This window comes from Salvelinus alpinus, chromosome 23, assembly GCF_045679555.1.
Source record: "Salvelinus alpinus chromosome 23, SLU_Salpinus.1, whole genome shotgun sequence".
NCBI lineage: Eukaryota > Metazoa > Chordata > Actinopteri > Salmoniformes > Salmonidae > Salvelinus > Salvelinus alpinus.
Genome location: NC_092108.1, coordinates 42,800,898 through 42,823,664, shown reverse-complemented (window position 1 = coordinate 42,823,664; position 22,767 = coordinate 42,800,898). Strand labels below are relative to the sequence as shown.

Genomic DNA, 22,767 nt, shown 5'->3' with positions numbered 1-22,767 from the left:
GTAGGGAGGCGAGCAGGCCAGAGGTGGATGAACGCAGTGCCCTTGTTTGGGTGTAGGGCTATGAGTCATCCATACATCAATTGTCTTAAAATAATTTATTTACTAACTAAGTCATTCACAGAAATGCATCACACAAACAAACAAAATAGATATGTTTACAAAGAAATGATAGGGGGATGTGCCCTAGTGGGCTAAACCGGTATGGCGGCTTGTTAGACAGAGTGATAATTATAACAATTTAAATGCTAATCCTTTGCACATGAACGCTCACTCATTCGGGAACAATTGCAATCAATATATATATTTGCGCTCAGTGTGTCGTCGGGATCTCTGTTGAAAAGTTTGTTTCTGTTGGAGAGTCTGTCCGCCCTCTCTCTCTCTCTGTCGTGGTTAGAATGGAAAGTTCAGAGTGACATTCATTCATGTCGTTATAGGATAGATGTTTCGGCGGTTGTCGGTCTTCGCGTTCAATGATACCGAATTCCTAGCTGCAGACTAGTAATTAATATCAAAGACTTGTTCTTATTCTGTCGGTATTGATAGTCTAAGAGTTTAACCACGTGGTATGGTTAAAAGATTCAGCCATCTACTCAAACCTTAGGTTTATGGTCTCTACTCAAACCTTGGCCCTATCGTGGTAAGCTGGTCTGCAACCTTTAGCCATCTCGTAATTGAGGTAAGCTCAGTCTCCTCTCAAACCTTGGCCCTCTCGTTATCGAGGTAAGCTGGTCTGGTGATAGAAAACCCGGGTGGGGATTTTATTCGGAAGAGCAGAAAAGGGCCTGTCCCAGGACGCCAGACCATAACTGTGCTCATGGGCGGTCCTCTGATTTAGTTAAACTCCCAAGGGAATTGGAGTTTCCTTCATTAAACAGTCCAAAATCACATTACACAATTTCACAAACAGTATCATCCTCACTCATTCATCTTATACAACAATTAGATGTAAGCCTCATATCTGAGGCTATTGTAAAAACAGCATTATGGTAATGTGGCCGTATTGTCTCTCATGAGTTTCACAAAATTGTACCAAACGGACCAGTTCGTAGCTGGATTCTTCACCGATCTTTTATACGTTCTCCAGAACATAAATACTGTTCGGACCTCCAGTTCTGTGAGGTGGAAGAAATTCCTTTGTTCTCTCTATGAAAACTCACTCTCTCTATATACTGTGGCCATGAGGAGATAATCTCCTCCAGGAATTTACGACCTGAGGTCGCAGCAGCCTGAGTGTAGGAGACAGAGAGAGGGGGATGGTGCTCGCTGTACCCAAAGAAGGCAACGTCATGACAATTGTATCAAAAGCAGCACTCAGGTCTAGGAGCACGAGGACAGATGCAGAGCCTCGGTCTGACCCCATTAAAAGGTCATTTACCACCTTCACAAGTGCAGTCTCAGTGCTATGATGGGGTCTAAAACCAGACTGAAGCATTCCTCTCATATTACTCTGTAAAATACTGACCTATTTAAAGCTTCCTTCGGCATCTCACTATACATCTGCCTGTAGTTATTGAACTCAACCTGCAGGAGGTTTGTTTGTTGTGATTGAGGGGGGGGAAACAGCTGCAGGCAAGTTTCTGACAGATGGGTGTGTCTTTGTGTTGGCAAGGACATACCCAAGAAACACCCAAATCCAACCACACCCAAGCCAACTCACGTTTGGCTGCTGTCATGACTGCCAGCATTTTTCTTGAGGAGCAAGCCAAAAAACTAGGCCAAATCAGCAGGTGGAGTTCCCCTTCAAGGTTATTTGCGTAACCCCAGTTCTCTGATGTTATGAATGAGATATCTTACGTGAGGATTTGCTAGGATCACCTACTCTCTGAAAAAAAAACATAATTTGGAGCCAGACAGGTAGAGTGGTGAATGAGGTGAGACCCTCACCTTCCTGGTTATTCTCAAGCATGCTTCTCTTGTGAGCAATCGATTTCAATGACTCAATTATTCTTGACAAAAACAGATGAATGTAACTAAAGCTGGCAATGTCAATACAATGCTAGGAGGATGTCATGTCATGCCATTGGAGGAGTGGGTGAGTGACTGACTTTTTCCCCTCATATCGTTTTTCGGTAGCTACACACAGCTAGAGATGCAGGTGTTATTTGGTTAGTGTAATAAATACCATTTAAAATAACACAAGCATATTGCTATTACATTGTTATAACTAACTTCTTTCTAAGCAGGGTTTCTCACACACTTATAAACAGATACAGAGACAGACACACACACACCCAAGGACAGAGGGCTGACGTAAACCTTTCATAAACACTGATAAGGAAAGGCTTTGATCAAAAGAGTGCTTGGGTCCGCATTTCACGAAATAATGAGACACACACACATAACCAAGGACAGAGGGCTGACTACGCACACACAAAATCTCCTGCTTAGCTGAACATTTGATAACAAAGAACTTTTGCTATAAGACTCAGAAGGATGACGCCCAACTCATCAGAACCAACCAGAGGACCAGAACTTCCAGACTCAACCTACTTTCTGTACTGTATAAAATGTATATGCACTCTGTTATCTGGGCTTTTTTCTGGAGGTTCTCTATGAGCTAAAGGAACGAGACCGTATACGCTTGTACCAGATATCTTTACTCTTAAATAAAGCTGTCGCTTGTCATACAATTTACCACCTTGTCCGAATCGATCCTTGACCGGCTCGCCCTTCTCCATATCCAATTATCAACAGAAACATGGTAAGCAGAGGATGGTTATCTAGATACCCGGTCCAGAGTGGTTGATGTGGATGTGAGGGGGCGAGTTGGTGAAAGGAAGGTTCACGGAGGACAGGTGAAATCTTTTGGGGGGGAGGACAGCAGTTCTGCTCAGCTCGAGAAACTGATCTCCTGGTCGACCATAAATAAGGTAAGCAAGACCTGTTAAATCAAACTTTGCATATTGTCGTATAGTTCTTCCAAATTTTGATCAGTGGTACCGAGTCTGGGTAAGAATTCTTGTTTAAATTTATGAGCATAGATGACATGTGAACGACAGTGAAGTGAACATATGTGGGAATAATTTGTAAGTCTTAAGCGCTATTATATAGTCCGGCTTGTGACCGGTGAGGAATAGGCTTAATTTGTGTTAAAAGCGCTATTATATAGTCCGGCTTGTGACCGGTGAGGAATAGGCTTAATGTGATAAAAAGATCTATTCGTATAGTCCGGCTTGTGACCGGTGAGGAATATAGTAAGCACTATTCAATAGTCCGGCTATTCAGTCGGTGAAGGGTAGGCTTAAAATTGGGATAGGCACTATTCAATAGTCCGGCTATTCAGCCGGTGAAGGATAGGCTTGTTCCATCCCCATTCATATAGTCCGGCTGTGACCAGTGACGAGTGGGGTAAAGTTTGTCAAGACCTATTAGTATGGTCCGGCTTGTGTCCGGTGAGGAGTAGGCTAGACTTATTCAATAGTCCAGGCGATTGTCCGGTGAAGAATAGTCTATTTGTGTTTGTAGGCGCCAGGTTGAAAAATGTTCAATGTTTAAGTGTAATGTTTCCAATGTCTAAAGTCTAAGTGTTCAACGTCTAAAGGGTAATGTTCATAGTGGGAAAAATGTAAATGTTTAATGTATACATGTAAAAAAAAAATTGGATTCTGGATTTTATCCAGTGACGGGCTAAGTACAGTCGGATAGTCAAACATATACACTGATATACACACACACATTACCAAAACTATTCTGTACTAAATTCCACTGCATTAAAATAAAATATGACGACCCCAAATACTCCAAAGCTAAAATTTAACGATTTTCTAGATCAGAAGATACAAGACAAGTAAGGGGGAAAAGAACAAGACTGGAAGAGTGGCACCCCAGTTCTTTTGGTATGTCTAGATATGGCATGGAACACGAATGTAGGTGTAACCTTTTGACCTATTTTCATTGCATTTTCATGTGGTTTGATCACCCACAGGGAAATGTAGTGAGGATAATGAAATCGTGGTCATTTGGAATACTAATTTTGAGATAATAGAGTTTATAACTCTTGACCATAATTGCAATTAACCACAGAGGAGTCAGGTTTCTGGTTTTAAACATTGGCTATGACGGTTTTGAATGGGCTGTTATTGAATTGGTTTGAACAGGAGATATTTTAAGCCTATAGGGCATGGAAATAAAAGTGATAGAGAGCTTATTAGTAAAGAAAGGAATTTATATGGTTAGCATTTGTTTTGGCCATAAGAAGATAGAGATAGGTTTATTAAGGTTATGTAAGGACTTTAGAGATTGACACTATAAGACATGTTGTTAATTTTAAATCCATGATTTTAGATAAAGTCAAAACAGTGAGACACTTAGTTAATGTTTGGGACCAAGCTACAGACAGATAAGGGAAAGGGCAGACAGAGTGGCCCTCCCCGCACTGCTGAGACCTTGAAGGTTTGAGAGCAGAGAAGGGAGTTTTGGAAGGGGGCGCCAGGACAGAGATAACAGAATGGGTAGATAACAGTTACTGAATGGAGACAAAAGGGAGAATTGGACATGTGGAAAATGAAAGGGGCGCTCCTACATAATAATGTAGAACATAAGAATATTTTACTAAGTCATTATTTAGAATAGGTAAGGTTGATACCTGGCCAGAGCCAGGTATCAAACGGGGGAGGGGTACATTGTGGTCTAGGATAGGATGGGGCCTATTGGATAATAAACTAATTTAAAATTACTAGCTAACAAATGGGTATAGAAGTTAAATATATAATCAGATAAAACAAATGAGAAACTGTTTGTTAACCAAACCTGTATGTCCAAGATTTTATGCATTACAGATGAATTAAAGGAGAAGGTGATTCACTCGACCTGGGGGCATATCGCACTTGGAGGGTGAGACACACTGACACTGCCGAATGATCACAGAGTTAAGGAGAAGAACTGTTGCTAATAAAGCTCAGGGGTCAACTCCTTAATGAAGAATTCCCTGACCCCGACCTTTCCTCACTGTGTACGTTCATAGAAGTGAAAGTGTTGCTTGATCTCTAGCTGATGATGTGTTCTCTGGGAGAGGATGGGGCTTTACAGGACTGTTTGTGGTCCTGAGCTGTCTGTTTAGGATACGATGGGGATGTTACCATCACAGTACTGCCAGAACCACCACCAGTTTCGACGGACCAGGGTTCAGCCGGCCTCCTCCACCACTTCAAGACCAAGTCCCACACCACCACCTAAGCTCTCCAATCTGGTACAGGTAATAAATGTAAAAGACATCTCAGATAGTGAACAATTGGGGACTGAAACTGGTTATGAGGAAAGGGAGAATATGTGGTTGGCCTACAAAACAATAAATAGAAAGGACTGTGTCGTATGTGGACATGCCAGACCTATTCTGGCTGCTCACCCATTTGCCCTAAGTAATGGGGAAGGTTGGATGTGCATATTGGAAAGTTTAAGCCAAATTCAACCCTGTGTAAAACTCTGAGTCTTGTGTTCCCAGAAGTCCCTCCCCAGAAGACACCATGGGGGGTTAAGGCATATGGGGGATATTACAGCTGTAACACTGGTACAGGTAGGGGTATAGACTATGGGAGGCTCCCTACTGCTACCTGCATCACTAATGCCACTATTAACTGGAGGTGTTGCTGATGTATGGTGGATGTGTGGACCTGCCAGGCGATTGACCCCATTTTGAAAGGAAATTGTCGTTGCACAGGTGCTTTGGCCAGTCTGATACCACCATTGCCTATTATTGAGGTTATAGCTAACCAACTTCTGGGAGTTGCACATGACACAGAGACTCGGTACCAACCCAGGAGACGGCAGAACCGTGACGCTCCTTGGTCCGAGGGTACAGATAACATGCACACCAACCTGTTGGGGTCCCAATAGGGGTCCCCCCACGAATTCCAGGCATTAAACAGAAATGATGGTCTGTGGCATCTGATGCCCACCATTGGCCCAGCTATTGGTGATACTAAACAAAATGCCTGGATCAATTATCTTTAATATAATCAACAATGATTTGTCAACTACACCCACACTGCACTTAGGGGGATGGCTGAACAATTAGATGCCACCTCTCGAACTGCTAGACAGAATAGACTAGCACTAGACATGATACTGGCCAACCAGGGAGGTGTATGTAAAATGATTGGAGAACAGTGTTGCACGTTTGTCCCTAACAATACTAGTCCGGATGGGAGCATTTCAAAAAGCTCTGAGTGGGTTGGCAAGGTTATCGGTGGAGATGGAGGGTCTTGCAGGTGTGGAGGAGAGTGGACTGTTCCCCTGGCTGGGTGGTTGGTTTGGTAAGTAGACTAAATTTTTTTTAGTCATTTTGCCAGTAATGATGGTTACTGGCACTACAATGATGGTTGCTGGATTTCTGACTCTAGTTGTTGTTTTTCTTATGCTCATGTGCTGTGCTGCCTGTATCATGCCTTGGTTGAAGAAGTCTGTTACAGATCTGGCAAGGACCTCGGGTATGATGCCGTTGCTTGATGCTCCAGTTGGAGAGGCTGATACGGAATCAAGCTTTCGCAGGAGAGTGGGCCTGACAGAGGAGGACCCTTGGTTTGCTGTAGTTGATGTTGTCGAATGAATAAAAAAATGATGTTTGTCCTCCCTGTTGTGAAGGTTTGAAGTTCCCGGGTGGCGACGAGCCCACCTGGTACAGGTTGTATAGAGGGATGAACCTGAGGGTTTAACATTTTCTCGTTTTTTGGTTACTAATGTGTGGTTGGCCACTCCAGGTGTAGTTATTGGAGTGGTCTCATTTTTGGTCCTTGCTCATTTACGACTCAACTTACATTGATGCTATTGGTGTCCCTAGGGGGTGCCAGATGAATATAAACTGGTGGACCAAGTGGCAGCTGGGCTTGAATCTTCTGTTTGTTGGTGGTGCACAGTTAATAAAAATGTGGACCGAATCAATTACATTCATTTTAATGTTCAGAAACTAGGCAATTGGACTCAACAAGGCTTTGAGGCGGTACATGGCCAATTGGAGGCTACCAGCTTGATGGCCTTCCAAAACCGCATTGCAGTAGACATGCTACTCTCTGAGAAGGGAGGTGTATGCTCTATGTTTGGTGAACAGTGTTGCACCTTTATACCTAACAACACTGCCACTGATGGTAGTCTTACTGTTGCCTTAGAGGGTCTTCGTACACTTAATGAGAAGATGAAGCACCACTCCGGGGTTGACACCTCTATGTGGGACTCTTGGATGGATGCGTTTGGGAAATATAAGATGCTTGTTTCCTCCATACTGGTATCTATATCTGTCTTCACTGCGATACTGGTGCTTTGTGGATGCTGCTGCATTCCATGTATTCGAACGCTGACCACTAGGATCATAACTAATGCTATTGATCCCAACCAGGCAGAGAAGGGACAGATGTTTCCTATGCTTGCCCTGGAGGATGCTGAGCCAGGCTATTGGACTGATGACTAATTAAACGCCATTCATAGCTTATGTCACGTCTCTTTGGAGACGTGAAGAGAGGGAATCAAAACTTTCTCTCTGAGAAAGTTTCCCTGGTTGTTTACTTTTGCTTTTCTTACTTTTACCTAGTTTATGTCACGTCTCTTTGGAGACGTGAAGAGAGGGAATCAAAACTTTCTCTCTGAGAAAGTTTCCCTGGTTGTTTACTTTTGCTTTTCTTACTTTTACCTAGTTTATGTCACGTCTCTTTGGAGACGTGAAGAGAGGGAATCAAAACTTTCTCACTGAGAAAGTTTCCCTGGTTGTTTACTTTTGCTTTTCTTACTTTTACCTAGTTTATGTCACGTCTCTTTGGAGACGTGAAGAGAGGGAATCAAAACTTTCTCTCTGAGAAAGTTTCCCTGGTTGTTTACTTTTGCTTTTCTTACTTTTACCTTTTTCTAGTTTATGTCACGTCTCTTAGGAGACGTGAAGAGAGGGCATATGAAACTTTCTCTTCAAGAAAGTTTCTGCATATAATACTCCTGCTTGATCCCATGTTTATGTCACGTCTCTTAGGAGACGTGAAGAGAGGGAATCAAAACTTTCTCTCTGAGAAAGTTTCCCTGGTTGTTTACTTTTGCTTTTCTTACTTTTACCTAGTTTATGTCACGTCTCTTTGGAGACGTGAAGAGAGGGAATCAAAACTTTCTCTCTGAGAAAGTTTCCCTGGTTGTTTACTTTTGCTTTTCTTACTTTTACCTAGTTTATGTCACGTCTCTTTGGAGACGTGAAGAGAGGGATTTGTAATAAATACCATTTAAAATAACACAAGCATATTGCTATTACATTGTTATAACTAACTTCTTTCTAAGCAGGGTTTCTCACACACTTATAAACAGATACAGAGACAGACACACACACACCCAAGGACAGAGGGCTGACGTAAACCTTTCATAAACACTGATAAGGAAAGGCTTTGATCAAAAGAGTGCTTGGGTCCGCATTTCACGAAATAATGAGACACACACACATAACCAAGGACAGAGGGCTGACTACGCACACACAAAATCTCCTGCTTAGCTGAACATTTGATAACAAAGAACTTTTGCTATAAGACTCAGAAGGATGACGCCCAACTCATCAGAACCAACCAGAGGACCAGAACTTCCAGACTCAACCTACTTTCTGTACTGTATAAAATGTATATGCACTCTGTTATCTGGGCTTTTTTCTGGAGGTTCTCTATGAGCTAAAGGAACGAGACCGTATACGCTTGTACCAGATATCTTTACTCTTAAATAAAGCTGTCGCTTGTCATACAATTTACCACCTTGTCCGAATCGATCCTTGACCGGCTCGCCCTTCTCCATATCCAATTATCAACATTAGCTAGCAAGAACTTAAACGGCTGTTATCAGTTAGCATATCTCTTGCGTTCGCAAATTTACTCTGGCTATCTACTCCGATTTCAGAGCACTCTCGTCTGTGTGCCAGAGCACAAATAGCTGATGAATTTATGAACGCGTAACACCCGCTGAATATGACCGATGTTAGGAAACGTAGGCCAAAAAAGTAATAGTCAGTCAAGAATGCTCTAGATAACATGTAAACAGCCTAACCAGCTCTTCTACGGCGAGTAAAATGGTCAGAGTGAGGTGTTCTCTCATTTGCGTCTGGAAGTAGCTAGCTAGCAAACTAGCCAACTTTAGCCAGTTAGCTTGGGTGCTTGATTTTGACAAGCATGCATTGGCAGGCAAGCAGCAGAAGGACGAGGAGGTTTCATTTATCAGTGCAATTTTGACGGCCAACTAGCTGAAAAAGTTTGAGAGGGTTTATCTAATGTTCCTTCGTTAGAATTTAGCTCATCTTGCTCTGGCTAGCATTAATTGTTGATCTTGTTGTTGTTCATGTGCATAACTGAGGGAGAAAGAGCCTATCTTTTCATGATGGTTTGATCAATAGGACTGTAAAGTTCCCAAATGTAAGAGGACTCTCATGGTTTTCACATATTTGCAGAAATACTTTCAGATCTAAAATTGTTGTTGCAACTGCCTGTAAACACACAGTCCAGTTCAAAGTGAATAATGGCAGGCATGTGTGACAAATGGCTTGTTTGTATAAAGGCCTACTGTAGCACTGATTGGCTATAGCGCACCAGTCTGTGTAGACTCCGTTACTGGACAAGACATATCATTTTATTTTATTTTATTTACTGCAGTGTCTAATAATTGTCCAAACGCACGGCCACTATATTGCTATAGAATTTTCACAAATGCCTTAGTATACGTAATTCCTAAATGTAACCGTTGTGAAATGGCTAGCTAGTTAACGGTGGTGCGCGCTAATAGCATTTCAATCGGTGACGTCACTAGCTTTGAGACCTTGAAGTAGTTGTTCCCCTTGCTCTGCAAGGGCCGCGGCTTTTGTGGCGCCATGGGTAACGATGCTTCGAGGGTGGCTGTTGTTGATATGTGCAGAGAGTCCCTGGTTCGAGCCCAGGTAGGGGCGAGGAGAGGGACGGAAGCTATACTGTTACATAAACATAAGAATTGAATATGATTTCATGTTGCTAAAATGCTGTCAGTTCCAATTTAAATGCAACAATGTTTCACAAACAAGTTATTTTCAAAGAGATGGCTAACAACAGCAAGCGCACTGCAATAAAAAACACAGTTCCACTCACCAGATGATGATCATTTGAAACTTAACTTCTTGTTGAAAGTTATTCTTGAAAAGGGAGAAGCTAACAAATTAGCAACAACATTCTTTTTGATAACACCTGCTGCTGCAAACTAGCCCACAACAAAAGCTAGCTAGCTAGGCCGTGGGAAAACTACTGATCGCTATTGCTCAGTGACCTGTTGGCCTTCAAGAAGGCAGAAGTTTCCATAGGTTTTTGTAAAAACGGTCCCATCCATTAAGTCAAAATGTGATTGGTTGATTCCACTGTCTTTCCAAAATGTTGCCCTAGTACAGTTGAATGGCAGATGCCTTTATCTAGCTTCTGATGGCCTAGCCAAGGGCTGACTTAGCTAGCTAGATGTATCTCACCAGAGACCAGCAAAGAAAAATCGTGATTGGATCTTTTTTCTCTCTTCAGTGTTAACCCTTTCCTTTCCAACAAAAAACAGATGAGATTAATATTGTTATATTGTTATAATAATGATTTAATAAATTCTTAGCACTTCTCTGAAGGTGTGGAAGGCCCATTGTTCCCCACTGTGTTTTGGTTAGTAATAATTAGTAAATTGGCTTTATTTTCCCTCAGTATTCATTTTTTCACTATTCTGAATGTCTAAAGAATTCATTTCTTGTTCTGAAATATGACATATTAGACATTTTGAACTGTTATTATGGTGGTGTTTTGAAAAAAGTACAATCATGGTCTTGAATTGGACTCGCATTTTTCTGGTCTCGGTCTTGACTCAGTCTCGGAACCCTTGTCCCCCAGTCTTGACTTGGACTCGATTTGCTCCGGTCTTGGTCTTGAATCGGTCTCGCCTTTGGTGGTCTCGAACACAACACTGCTTCTTACCTCCCTTAAGAGGGTTAGAGGGTCGGATCCTTGCTTCGGCTGCAGCGTGAGACTGCTTCCCTACAGGTTTGGCCTGGTTCAGGAGCCTGAGTCTTGGCAGATTGCTGCGTTGTTGTCCCCTCCCAGCTGTGAGTCTGGGGAGAGATGCAGGAACCAACGGGTCTGCGGGGCAGGCAGAAGTTGAAGGCTTCGCCTTCTTTCTGGCGCATGAATTGGTGTAAAGTAATAATAATGTACTTTTTACTCTGTACATTTTCCCTGACACCCAAAAGTACTCATTACATGTTGAGTACTTAATTAACAGGACAGGAAAATGTTCCAATTCACTCTGTTATCAAGAGAACACATGGTCATCCCTGGTCTGGCAGACTCACTAAATACAAATGCATTATTTGTAAATGATGTCTGAGCATTGGAGTGTACCCCTGGCTATCCGTACATTTTAAAAACAAGAAAATTGTGCCATCTGCTTTGCTTAATATAAGGAATTTTAAATATTTTATATTTTTACTTTTACTTTTGGTTCTTAAATATATTTGACCAATTCCATTTAGTTTTGATACTTAAGTATATTTACAACCAAATACTTTTAGACTTTTACTCAAGTAGTATTTTACTGGGTGACTTTCACTTTTACCTGAGTAACTCTCTATTAAGGTATATGTACTGTTACTCAAGTATGACAATTGGGAACTTTTTCCACCACTGGGCGCATGTCACACTTCTGCCACATGGCAGCGACAGTGGACCTGAACAACTCCTTGGGTGTCATTGGGGCATCCAGGAGGTCCAATTTTTATTTGTCCGTTAAGCTGGATAAGCTCAACCAAAGCTCCCTTTCTCCTTCCACCGCCTTTCTCATGGTACGACCACAGCCTTGAATGGCACTACGGGTGTCATGGAAGTTCAGGTCTTTAATCATATAGATCTCCTCCCAAGCGTATAGGGCCAGAGTTTCCACCAACTCTAGTAACTCAGCCTGATATGCCAACAATAAAGACGTCACATTGAGAGCTCTGATTGCTTTGGCTGATGCCTTGTATGTCTTCTAAAAAACGGAGGCAGTAAAGTGCTACTTCTTCCCAGGGAGTGAGTCTTGCTAGTGAGAATCTTGCTAGTGAGGGGTTTATCCCACAAGCTCTTAGCTTCCCTGAGGCAAGCTGGTACTGCGGGGAGTAGTTATTTTATCGGGCTGTATGGGACTTGAGTCTCTTCCCATTGTATAGGCCCCTTAATAGGTCCTGAGTTGTGCCGCGGCCCGCTTGCAGACATGAAGGAGCCAAAACGCCAATGAAGCAGGGGCAGCTCGACTGCTCTCTGCGCCGTCAGGCCTGCAGGCCTGAGAGGGCGGGAGAACAGGGTTGTCGGCCACCATCTCCTGAGCTATCTTGAGGAAATCTGTGAGATTAATCCTCCTCATCCCCTAACTTGGCTTCCCCTGACACTACATCATCAGACAGTGAGGGGATTGAGTCGAGGCTATCCATGGCATCACACCAACTGGGCTCGGTTGCAGGAAGCTGAGCCTCAGCTGTTGCTCTTGGCTCGGAGGCAAGAGGGACTACCAAGAACAAAGCTTGTTTAAGTGTTCTCTTCAGACCTGCCCTCGTCAGCAGTTTGCAGTGCTCACATGACTCATGGTCCTTGAGTGCCTCTTGGGCATCTTCCTTACCCAGGCAATTAATGCATACAGTGCCTTCAGAAAGTATTCACACCCCTCGACTTTTTCCACATTTTGTTGTGTTACAGAATTCTAAATGGATTAAATTGAGATTTTGTGTCACTGGCCTACACTCTTAGAAAAAAGGGTTCCAAAGGGGTTGTGCGGCTGTCCCTATAGGATAACCCTTATGGGTTCCATGTAGAACCCTTTCCACAGAGGGTTCTTGTTAGGAGAATTAAGTTCTCATGTTCTTCAAACAATGTCACCATTCAGAGCAAAGATATATAATTACTCTCTCCTAATTTTCTATTTAATATTCATAACTTAACACTTACATCTAAGAAAAACTACACATTGTAAATAAATGCTTTAGTCTTTTTTAGAAAATAAATGCATTCTTTAATAGCTCAATGTGATTCAAAATAATGTAAGCCAATGCTTCTACCATGTATGTCCGAGTCAGTTATCACTCTCACTGTGAGGAGAGGTGTTGGAGGCAGTTCATGAATCGGCGCGGGGTGTCCCACTCTGAGCCAAAGTGCTGAGCATCTCATTGTCAGACGACAGCGCAGCCAGATGTGCGGCCAACTCCCTCTGCTTTGCCTCAACAACGTCCTCCCGAACAGACAGCATTATCTCTGCGACGAGTCTTTTGGATGAGTCTATATTAAAGATAGACTCCTTGTCTGAGCTGTCCACCGCTCTTAATGAATAAAAAATACATTTAATTTGTGCAGCGCTTTTCATAACAGAGTTCTCAAAGCTCTACAAAAGCTCTACAAAAAACATTTAGAATCAAGGCTGTTCAAATATCAACAGTGGGCTAGGTGTTAAAAAGCTCTTCAGATTAGGACTATGAGAAAGACAGTATTACCTTGGCCTCTGGGACTCTGGAGTTGAGAATTCTCCCTCGAATGATGATGGACTGGTCGATCGCATTGTCTCAGTTGGGAAATGAAAAGCATCCCTGCAAACTGTGTAAATGTGCATCTTTTTGGGGGGCTCCTCTGGAACCTTCCTAAGGCGAAGCACTGGGCGCCGTGGCAGCCTCACCTTTGGCTTTCCCTCTGGAGGAGTAGGGACGAGGCCAGAGACATTGAAGACTGATTTGGAAGAGGTCAGGAGGGATTTTGACAGACTGTCTTCTTCGTCTGTGGAGGAAATACTTTGGGCCTCTTTGTCAATAGGGATATCGGATCGACTGGAGGGAAACTCCAATGAGCTCCGACAGTTGCTCATGGCATAAAGTGAGGATGATGCAGAGACATCCTTTTGCAACTGTGTCAGTTTCAATTCTGTGCCGTTTGAAACTTCCTTTGAGGTTGAAGTAGGCACACCAATTACGGAGAGAGAGTCAATGCTTCTACTGAGGTGAGTAGCATTTTCAATGTCTTCAGGATTCTTCAAAGCATCAAGGTAGGACATTGACAGGCATCCTTTGACGGGCATGCAATTGACTGTGGATGCTGGTTTTGAAGTAATTACCTTCTGAAGATCAAGGTCTTCCTGTGAGGATATTGCACCAGCGCTCCGTCTGAGGAAACCATCCTCATCCAGTAGGTCATCACAGACAGTGTCCATGAGGCCTGAGGCAATATATTTTATCTTCAGGGATGACATCCAGATCCCTGGATATCCCTCAAAAGCTTCAGTTGAGTAAGATGCAACATCATCTAGGTCAGGCTGGAGTCCAGCCACATTAGGAACAAATGGTGTGTTGCTTGCCTTGAGAGAGGTTCCCATAGCATCCAAAATGTTGCTGACAGCATTGATGGCAGTCTGGCTTGCCTTGGGGGAAATCGTCCTGTTGGGAGAATCTTGTCTAATCATATTGATTATTTTAGTGTTGACCTGCTCCAGAACTTTGATGATTTGGTCTTTGGCAGTAGACTGTAGTTTGGGGGTAAGTGAAATGGCATCTACGTTGGCATTCATGGTCTCACTGGCTTTCCCGGTCAGCTGACAGGCCTGGTCTTTACTGCGTTTTCTGGATACACTTTTCAACATATCCTCAATAATTTCTTTCTCTGAGCAGTCCTCGCTTTTGAGGTTCACCGATCCAAATTGAGGCAAAGAGACAGAATGTCTTACCTCATTCCTCACAGATTGTGCCAGGGTTTCTTTGAAAGGTTCTGTGCTAATTTGGTCCAGAACTCCATCCACAAGGGTGACATAGAGGTTAGGGAAAGAGGTGCTTCTGGTGGCCCGGTGAGCTTTCCTTCTAGGGGATGAGTTAAAGACATAACTTACTCTAATGACTCTTTTTTCATCCGTATTCTTCTCACCTGGAGATATGAGCGCTGTGTCTTGGATCAAAATTGGCTTTACCTCACGGTCTTCAATCTTTACTGCAAGGACCTGTGATTTTGTGTGGCGTTCATCAAATCCAGACAGGCTGCTCTGAATTGGTCCAGGAACAACAACATTTGATGTACCTTCTTCAGGATCGTCATGTAGTAGGGCTAGTGGCTGGCCGTCTAAAATCATTTTACTGCACATATCGATGGCATCTTCCACTAAATCATCAGCGATCAACTCAACTTTTGCAGAGGCCATTGATTTCGCTGGGTGCTCGCCTGTTGCCTCAGAGAGCATTCCTTCCATATCTGCTCTGGAAGTAGTACAAGAACATGGAACACTGGCCATCACAGTTGTCTCCATGTCACCCAGAAGACTGCTCACAGCATTGATGGCTGTTCGGCTTACCTTTGGAGATAGAATCAGAATAATTTATCGCCATGCAACAAATGCAGTGGTGTAAAGTACTTAAGTAAAAATACTTTAAAGTACTACTTCAGTAGTTTATTTGGGTATCTGTACTTCACTATTTATATATTTTTGACAACTTTTACTTCTACTTCACTACATTCCTCATGAAAATAAAGTACTTTTTACTCCATACATTTTCCCTGTCATCCAAAAGTACTCATTACATTTTGAATGCTTAGCAGGACAGGAAAATAGTCCAATTCACACATTTATCAAGAGAACATCCCTGGCAGACTCACTAAATACACATGCTTCATTTGTAAGTGTTGGAGTGTGCTCCTGGCTATCTGTAATTTAAAATTACAAAAAAATGGTGCTGTCTGGTTTGCTTAATATAAGGAATTTGAAATGATTTATACTTTTACTTTTGATTCTTAGATATATTTAAAACCAAATACTTTTAGACTTTTACTTAAGTAGTATCTTACTGGGTGACTCATTTTTACTTGAGTCATTTTCTATTAAGGTATCTTCACTTTTACTCAAATATGACAATTGGGTACTTTTTCCACCACTGAACAAATGATACTAGGAATTTATCTTGGTGTTGCAAATAGAAGCATCCCCATCAACAATCACATCAACAATCAATCAGATCACCATCAACACAGATAAAACATCAACACAAATACATTAAGAACACCTGCTCTTTCTATGACAGACTGACCAGGTGAATCCAGGTGAAAGCTATGATCCCTTATGGATACCACCTGTTAATTCCACTTCAAATCAGTGTAGATGAAGGGGAGGAGACAGGTTAAAGAAGGATTTTTAAGCACTGGGACCATGTGTGTGCCATTTAAATGGTGAATGGGCAAGACAAAACATTGAATTGCCTTTGAACGGGGTATAGTAGTAGGTGCCAGGCACACCAGCTTGTGTCAAGAACTGCAACGCTCCTAGGTTTTTCACGCTCAACAGTTCCAAGAATAGTCCACAACCCAATGGACATCCAGCCAACTTGACACAACTGTGGGAAGCATTGGAGTCAACATGGGCCACCATCCCTGTGGAATGCTTTCGACACCACTCAATATTAGATTAGGAAGGTGTTCCTAATGCTTAGTATACTCAGTGTACATGACCTCCCTTGTAGGAAAAGTGTCATGGCATCACACAGCACATATAAATGTTGCATACAACATTACACAGTACATACAACATTAATATATTGACTTACTTCTGGGGATAGACATCTCTTGGGAGAACCCTTCTTGATCTTGACAACAAAATTTGTCTTGACCTCCTGGAAAACTTTCTGTATCAGTTGTGCTGCAGCAGATTCTAGTCTGTCGATCTCTTCGTCATCTGTAGCCTCTTCAGCCACGGTGCTAGAGCTTGTTCCTCCGCACTGTCGGGATACTTCCTTCAGCATATCCTCTAGCATTTTCCTCTCAAAGTAATTATCAATTTGAAGGTTCAACAATCCACATTCAGGCATAGAAAGGGTGCGTCTCACCTCATTCTTCACTGATTGGGCCAGATTGTCTTTGAAGGGTTCTGTGCTGAAGTGGTCCATAACTGCATCCACAACAAGTCCATACAAGTTGGGAAGAGAAGCGCTTCTGGTGGCTGCATTTTCTTTCTTCACCTTGTGCAAGAGAATAGGCTTTGAAACAACTTCTTCAGTATTGACTGAGGGGACAGAAAGGACGTTGTCTGTTTCACTGGTGTTACCATTCTCTACTCTTTCTTCTTTGCATTCTACAGTGGTTGTGGTATCCGTCTCCTGGGACGAGGTTGATGCAGCTGCGGAGGCCTCTGAGCTGCTTGTCTTACTGTTGTTTTCTGCAACCTCTGAAGTGTCAGATGAAAACACCATTCCATAACTGGGAGAGTTGGATAAAGATGAGATCACTGGCTCCGAGGGAAGTATTTCCAGAGTCAGTGAAGGAGCTTTTTCATCTCTTTCACCCTGAAGCTCAGGAAAAGCCAGCTCGAATAGGATGCTGTCATATGCAGTGCTAATAAGGTCACAGGCGACACCTTCTAGTTTTGAACAGGAATCTCGGCGGTTCTCCGGGTCTACCTTTTTTAATGCAGTCAATGCAGGTGGCTGAATGTTTGTTATACCTGAGGTGCCTTCTTCAGCATCACAGTCTAGTGCAAGCTCTTCAATGTTTTCCTCATTTAATAAGTGTCTAATGTCTTCCAAAACATTGCTTACCACATCAATGGCTGTTTGGCTGGCCTTTGCAGAGACAACTCTGAATTGGGTAGGGGAGTCTTCTCGGATCATTACGATAACCTGCTCCTGGACTTCCTCCAGAACGTCAGTGATCAACGTTGTCACATAGGTGTTTATGTCTTCTCCGTTGGCCATCCGCTCCTCTGGTTCTGGATCATCTGCTTGAGCATTGGGTTTGATTGTGTTTCCCCCACGGAGTCTGCAGGCAGGTTCATTGCTAGGATTGGCCGCTCGAGAGACGCACTTCAACACATCGTAAGCGATTCTGGCACTCAGAGCCCTTTGTGCCGCTGGTGTAGACCCTGGAATCGTCAGTTTGACCTCATCCCTGATTGACTCCGCCAGCTGCTTCCTGACAAGCTTGGAGCCTAAGTGGTCGAGGATGACAGATTTCAGCTGAGCTCTGTCTGGGATGCTTTGTCCCTTGATGGCTTTGAAGATCCTAAAAACAGGTTCTTGGAAACCCTTCAGCGGTGCCAGACCATCCAGGCATGGTCTCCTCTGGAGAGGTGCAAGGCTTGGTCTCCTCTGTAGCATGGCTGGCTTTTCCTTAGATTTCCCTATTAATAACACACACACATTTTAAAAATGTGATTTAATTTAGCATTCACTGGCTATGAACATACTCTGAAAGATATTTCGTAATGAAATTGTTCTTACCTGACAGAGAAACTGTTTTCTTTACAGTTTTGGAGTGAGCAGGTTTGAGAGCAGGCTGAGCAGATGCTATAATAGATTTTTTTTATTTTTTTATAAAAAATACGATATGATATACAGCACAACACATTCAACTGCTCCTTGTAGGTTGCATTTGGCATAGTCATTTAAACATTGCTTCACTGTGTGATGAATTCAAATTAAATCTTACCTGGTTTTTCAAATATTTCTTCCAGCAGCTTATTTGGTTTGATAGAGGCCTCTCTCAACCTCTCAAACTCCTGGAGGTTTTTCAATTCCTCTTCCATTATCCTCAACTGAATAGCCTGTTTTTGTTCCATAATGCACATTTTCTGTGAAGAACATAAGAGTCCAAAAATAGCAACTTAGCATCCACAAAAGTTGAGGTAAAATTATTTCTTAATTTTCATGATTTATTCAAACTTGAAAATAATTGTGGGTAGTTTTGTGAAGTATGATGAAAGTGTGACATTTGTACCTTTCTGATGCGCTTTTCTTTGGCCTCTTTCATATACTTGGCCTTGTTCAAATCGTGCCTCACATCCTTTTCAATGAGTTTCAGCCTGGATCGCTCCTTAGAAACCCAATCCTCTTTAAACTCTCTCTCTTGGTCATACAACGCAGTTTGCAGGCCATATTTCTGTCCCCTGTCCCTATCAATACATTAAACAGATGAGTCATGACATTGCCAACACAGAGTAGGCCTATATAACTCTACTTTATTACCTCATGCACTTCTTGCCTACCTGGAACCAATGGTTGACTGCAGATGCAAGTACTCTATCATATCTTCCAGGGTAACGTCCTTAGGTATATGGCCTTCCTCTTGCAACTGAACCATTCTCAGTATCTGTTCCTTCTTAAATAGGATAAATAAAAAATGTGTACATTTTAAACACTTATCTACCTAATAAAATACATGTTACATTGTTTTTAGAGTGATGAATGATCATTTCACATTTTCTCGTGAAAATAACACGTGTGATCTTCACAGAAGTTCACATTTAAGAACGCAGTCATACGGCCCACATACCAGCTTTTTGCTGTGCGTTTTATGATGGTCAGTCTTGACCGTATCCAGGTAATGTTTGTATGTGTTATACTCCTTTAATGCGCATACAACCTTGAGAAGAGAGAGAATCAAAATGTTTCCTGCTATAATACTCCTGGAGTTAACTATCGGTAAAGCTTACAGTCTTCTACTACACTGTTCAGAAACAATAATATTAACTTCAAACTTACGTTGTCCTCTTTAGTGATGAAGTTTCGCTTCTTTAACTTCTCATGCATTTCCTTCTGATGGTAGTATTCATTGAGGTTTGGGTCATGCAAACTGTTGTATGTCGGCCTCATAATGTGACAGTTCGGGTCACTGAGGTTGAAATCAGATGTAGGCTGATACAACTGAAGGAACAAGGATATAAACAAAAAAAATAAACATTCTACTGGATCCTTCTTCCATTCTAAAGCACCACTCTACTGGACCCTTCTTCTATTCTACTGGACCCTTCTTCTATTCTACTGCACCATTCTATTGTATGCATGTTCTTTTTAAAAATGTTATACTGTATCCTGTTAAATATATGTTCTGCTTACCTTTTTACCCAGGCTGGCTCTATGAAATTTAAAGGCGACCCCAGGTAGGACCGGAAGCTTTGTCATGGCAGGCAATCTGCTGCTCACTGACGGCTTTGTTTCTATCATGATCTGAGGAGGCTTCCCTTTCAGTGGACGAGTTTGCTTCTCTGGTCGCGAGGGTATCTGACACAGGGGCTTTGAGGTCTTCTCCTGAAAACAGCAACATAGCAATAATGTATTTCTTACAAACTCACCTGTGATAGTTCATCCGACCATTATGACATGGCGGCGAGCCTGATATGTCATCATTGGTTGACGCCCAATGAACTACTGTTGCCATAGCCTGAGTGCCAGTCTATTTGTTTTTTATATCAACTCCCTGCCACTCACTGTTATGCCAAATATGATTTTTGGCTTAGCTATAAGAGCAATGAAGTTGACAAGAGCACAAACAGATCTGGGCCCAGGCTACTGTTGCCACAGAGATTCTAATTATGTGACCTGTGTCTGACCAGTAGCGGTGCATGTGTAAAATCACTGGGGAACCTGTGGGAGTAAATGGTACATATAGGGACAGATATAAATTTGTACATCAGACCACAGGAGGAGAAGGCGACACATAGGCGCATAGGACAGCTGGACACACTAATGTTAGAGGGACACATAGTCTGCTGATCCTAATAAGGGCAAACATACCAAAGAGCACACCAAGCTAAACATAAGTACGAAGGCCAAAGACATAGGCCCATAGGATAGATGGACATATATTATTTTTAGGACAAGAAGGGGTCCTGCCACCATTATAACCTAACTGAAAGCAGATATGGGCGTTATTGGGCGTGAACAAGCAGGAAGCTTAAACTGAAAGATAATGGTGGCAGATGGACTAAGGGAAGGAACTTCATTTGCATGTGGGATGGACTCATTTGATGTATGTGTATAAGAACAGAGCCAGTGCTTATGGAAGTTGGTCTTTTCCGCGGACTGACACGGCTTCTGATATTTTGTATTAAAAGTCTTTATTGAATTCACAAGTTCTTGTAAGTGTTATATTTGTAATACGATTTTCCACGACAAAGCCAAGACAGTAAAAAAGCCATATTACAACCTATGTTGTGATATTTGCTCTTTATACAACGGCTGGATCTAATCCTGAATGCTGATTGGTTTAAAGCTAATTCCAGCCGGTGTCTATTCCACAAGTTACCACCGGCTAAATTTACTCTGTTCCATCTGACTGCGTAATCCACTGTCTTGTCAGTCCAGGCAGGGAAGTTAAAACTTGATCTCCACTGTAAAAAGCATCTAGACATTATTTAACAATTATTTTATACTAACAGTGAGTTTTCAACAGCAGAGATTTGCATAAACCTTGCTGTCTGTCTCTCCGACATTTGCAACATTGTTTCAATATTCAAATTCGATCTCCAACTGTCCCATAGTAATGAACGTGTAGGGGTCGGGTTTTGGGACGAGAGAGAGCGGCAGACAGCATTTCTCAGCCAGTCAAAATCACGAATCAGCTTGCATGATTTTTATGGATATATACAAAGAAATGTCAAGTGAAAAAAGTTAAAATTAAACTTAGTGCAGGTAGTTTGCAGTCTTTCCAGCTTCAGTTTGAAGTTATTGTGTTAGCTGTGTTGTTGGCTAGCTCCTCTGAACAACAGTGTCCTAAGAACAGAACAGATGGCGCCGACAGATATGGCAGCTCTGCTTCTAGCTCCTAAGCAACTTTGCAGTATTTTTTTTGTGTGTGTTATTTGTTACATTATTAGCCCAGAAAATGTTTTGTGTTATTAGATGCAGCCGGAAAGAACTTTTGGATATCAGAACGGCGGTACCTCACTTTTCGGAATTGGATCCTTTGTTCATACCCCCCAGGGCAATTTAACTTATTCCAGAGGCTGCTCCAAAACACTGCCGGCGGAGAAGAGGTATTTGGAGTGGACTTCTAGTCCGACTGTGGAGGCGTGCACACCATCCACCGCTTCAGAGTATATTACTTGCTAATGTTCAGTCTCTGGATAATAAAGTAGACGAGCTCAGGGCGAGGATCTCCTTCCAGAGAGACATCAGGCATTGTGACATACTCTGTTTCACGGAAACATGGCTCTCTCGGGATATACTGTCCCCGTCCATACAGCCATCTGGGTTCTCAGTACATTGCGCAGACAGGAATAAAGAACTCTCCGGAAAGAAGAAAGGCGGGGGTGTATGTTTCATGATTAACCACTCATGGTGTGATTGATATAACATACAGAAACTCAAGTCCTTTTGTTCACCCGACCTAGAATACCTCACAATGAATTGCCGACCATATTACCTCCCAAGAGAATTTTCTTTGGTTATAGTCACAGCCGTGTATATTCCCCCTCAAGCCGATACCACGATGGCCCTGAAAGAACTACACTTGACTTTATTCAAACTGGAAACCACAGATCCTGAGGTCGCATTTATTGTAGCTGTGGATTTTAACAAAGCAAATGAGGAAAACGTTACTGAAGTTCTACCAACACATTGACTGTGGTCAATATTCCTCCTCAAGCAGATACCACGACAGCCCTCAAAGAACAACACTGGACTTTATGCAAACTGGAAACCACATATCCTAAGGCCGCATTTATTGTAGCTGGGGATTTTAACAAAGCAAATTTGAGGAAAACGCTATCAAAGTTCTACCAATACATTGACTGTAGTAGTCGCGCTGGTAAAACATTGGACCACTGCTACTCAACTTTTCGAAATGCCTAGAAGGCCCTCCCCCGCCCTTCCTTCGGCAAATCTAATCACGACTCCATTTTGCTCCTCCCTTCCTATAGGCAGAAACTCAAACAGGAAGTATCCGTGCTAAGGTCTATTCAATGCTGTTCTGACCAATCGGAATCCATGCTTCAAGTTTCAAACCCACGCTTTTAGTTTGTTTTCATAGGCTACCTAGCTAAAATTTGTGCTGTCCTAACTTCCTCGCATTTGGCAACAAT

The 22,767-nt window shown here is 42.5% G+C and overlaps 1 protein-coding gene across 1 annotated transcript; it reads right to left on the bottom strand.

Annotated features, from left to right (window-relative positions):
* Positions 1-13,058: 13,058 nt before the first annotated feature.
* Positions 13,059-19,046, bottom strand: LOC139551281 (uncharacterized). Its single transcript, XM_071362748.1, has 7 exons — positions 18,952-19,046; positions 18,684-18,858; positions 18,396-18,537; positions 18,188-18,253; positions 16,520-18,087; positions 13,445-15,276; positions 13,059-13,273 (listed from the first exon to the last, which is right to left on the bottom strand). The coding sequence occupies exons 1-7, from the start codon at positions 19,044-19,046 to the stop codon at positions 13,072-13,074; spliced, it is 4,080 nt and encodes a 1,359-aa protein (XP_071218849.1). The 3' UTR covers positions 13,059-13,071.
* Between the last annotated feature and the right edge of the window lie 3,721 nt (positions 19,047-22,767).

What these genes read in the sequence shown, in the direction of transcription:
- LOC139551281 (XM_071362748.1), bottom strand. Translation starts at nt 19,046, where the DNA reads ATGGTTCAGTTGCAAGAGGAAGGCCATATACCTAAGGACGTTACCCTG. An exon ending in CAGTCAACCATTGGTTCCAG is followed by an intron (nt 18,859 to 18,951) that starts GTAGGCAAGAAG and finishes ATGTATTGATAG; the next exon opens with GGACAGGGGACAGAAATATG. An exon ending in AGAAATATTTGAAAAACCAG is followed by an intron (nt 18,254 to 18,395) that starts GTAAGATTTAAT and finishes AATCTATTATAG; the next exon opens with CATCTGCTCAGCCTGCTCTC.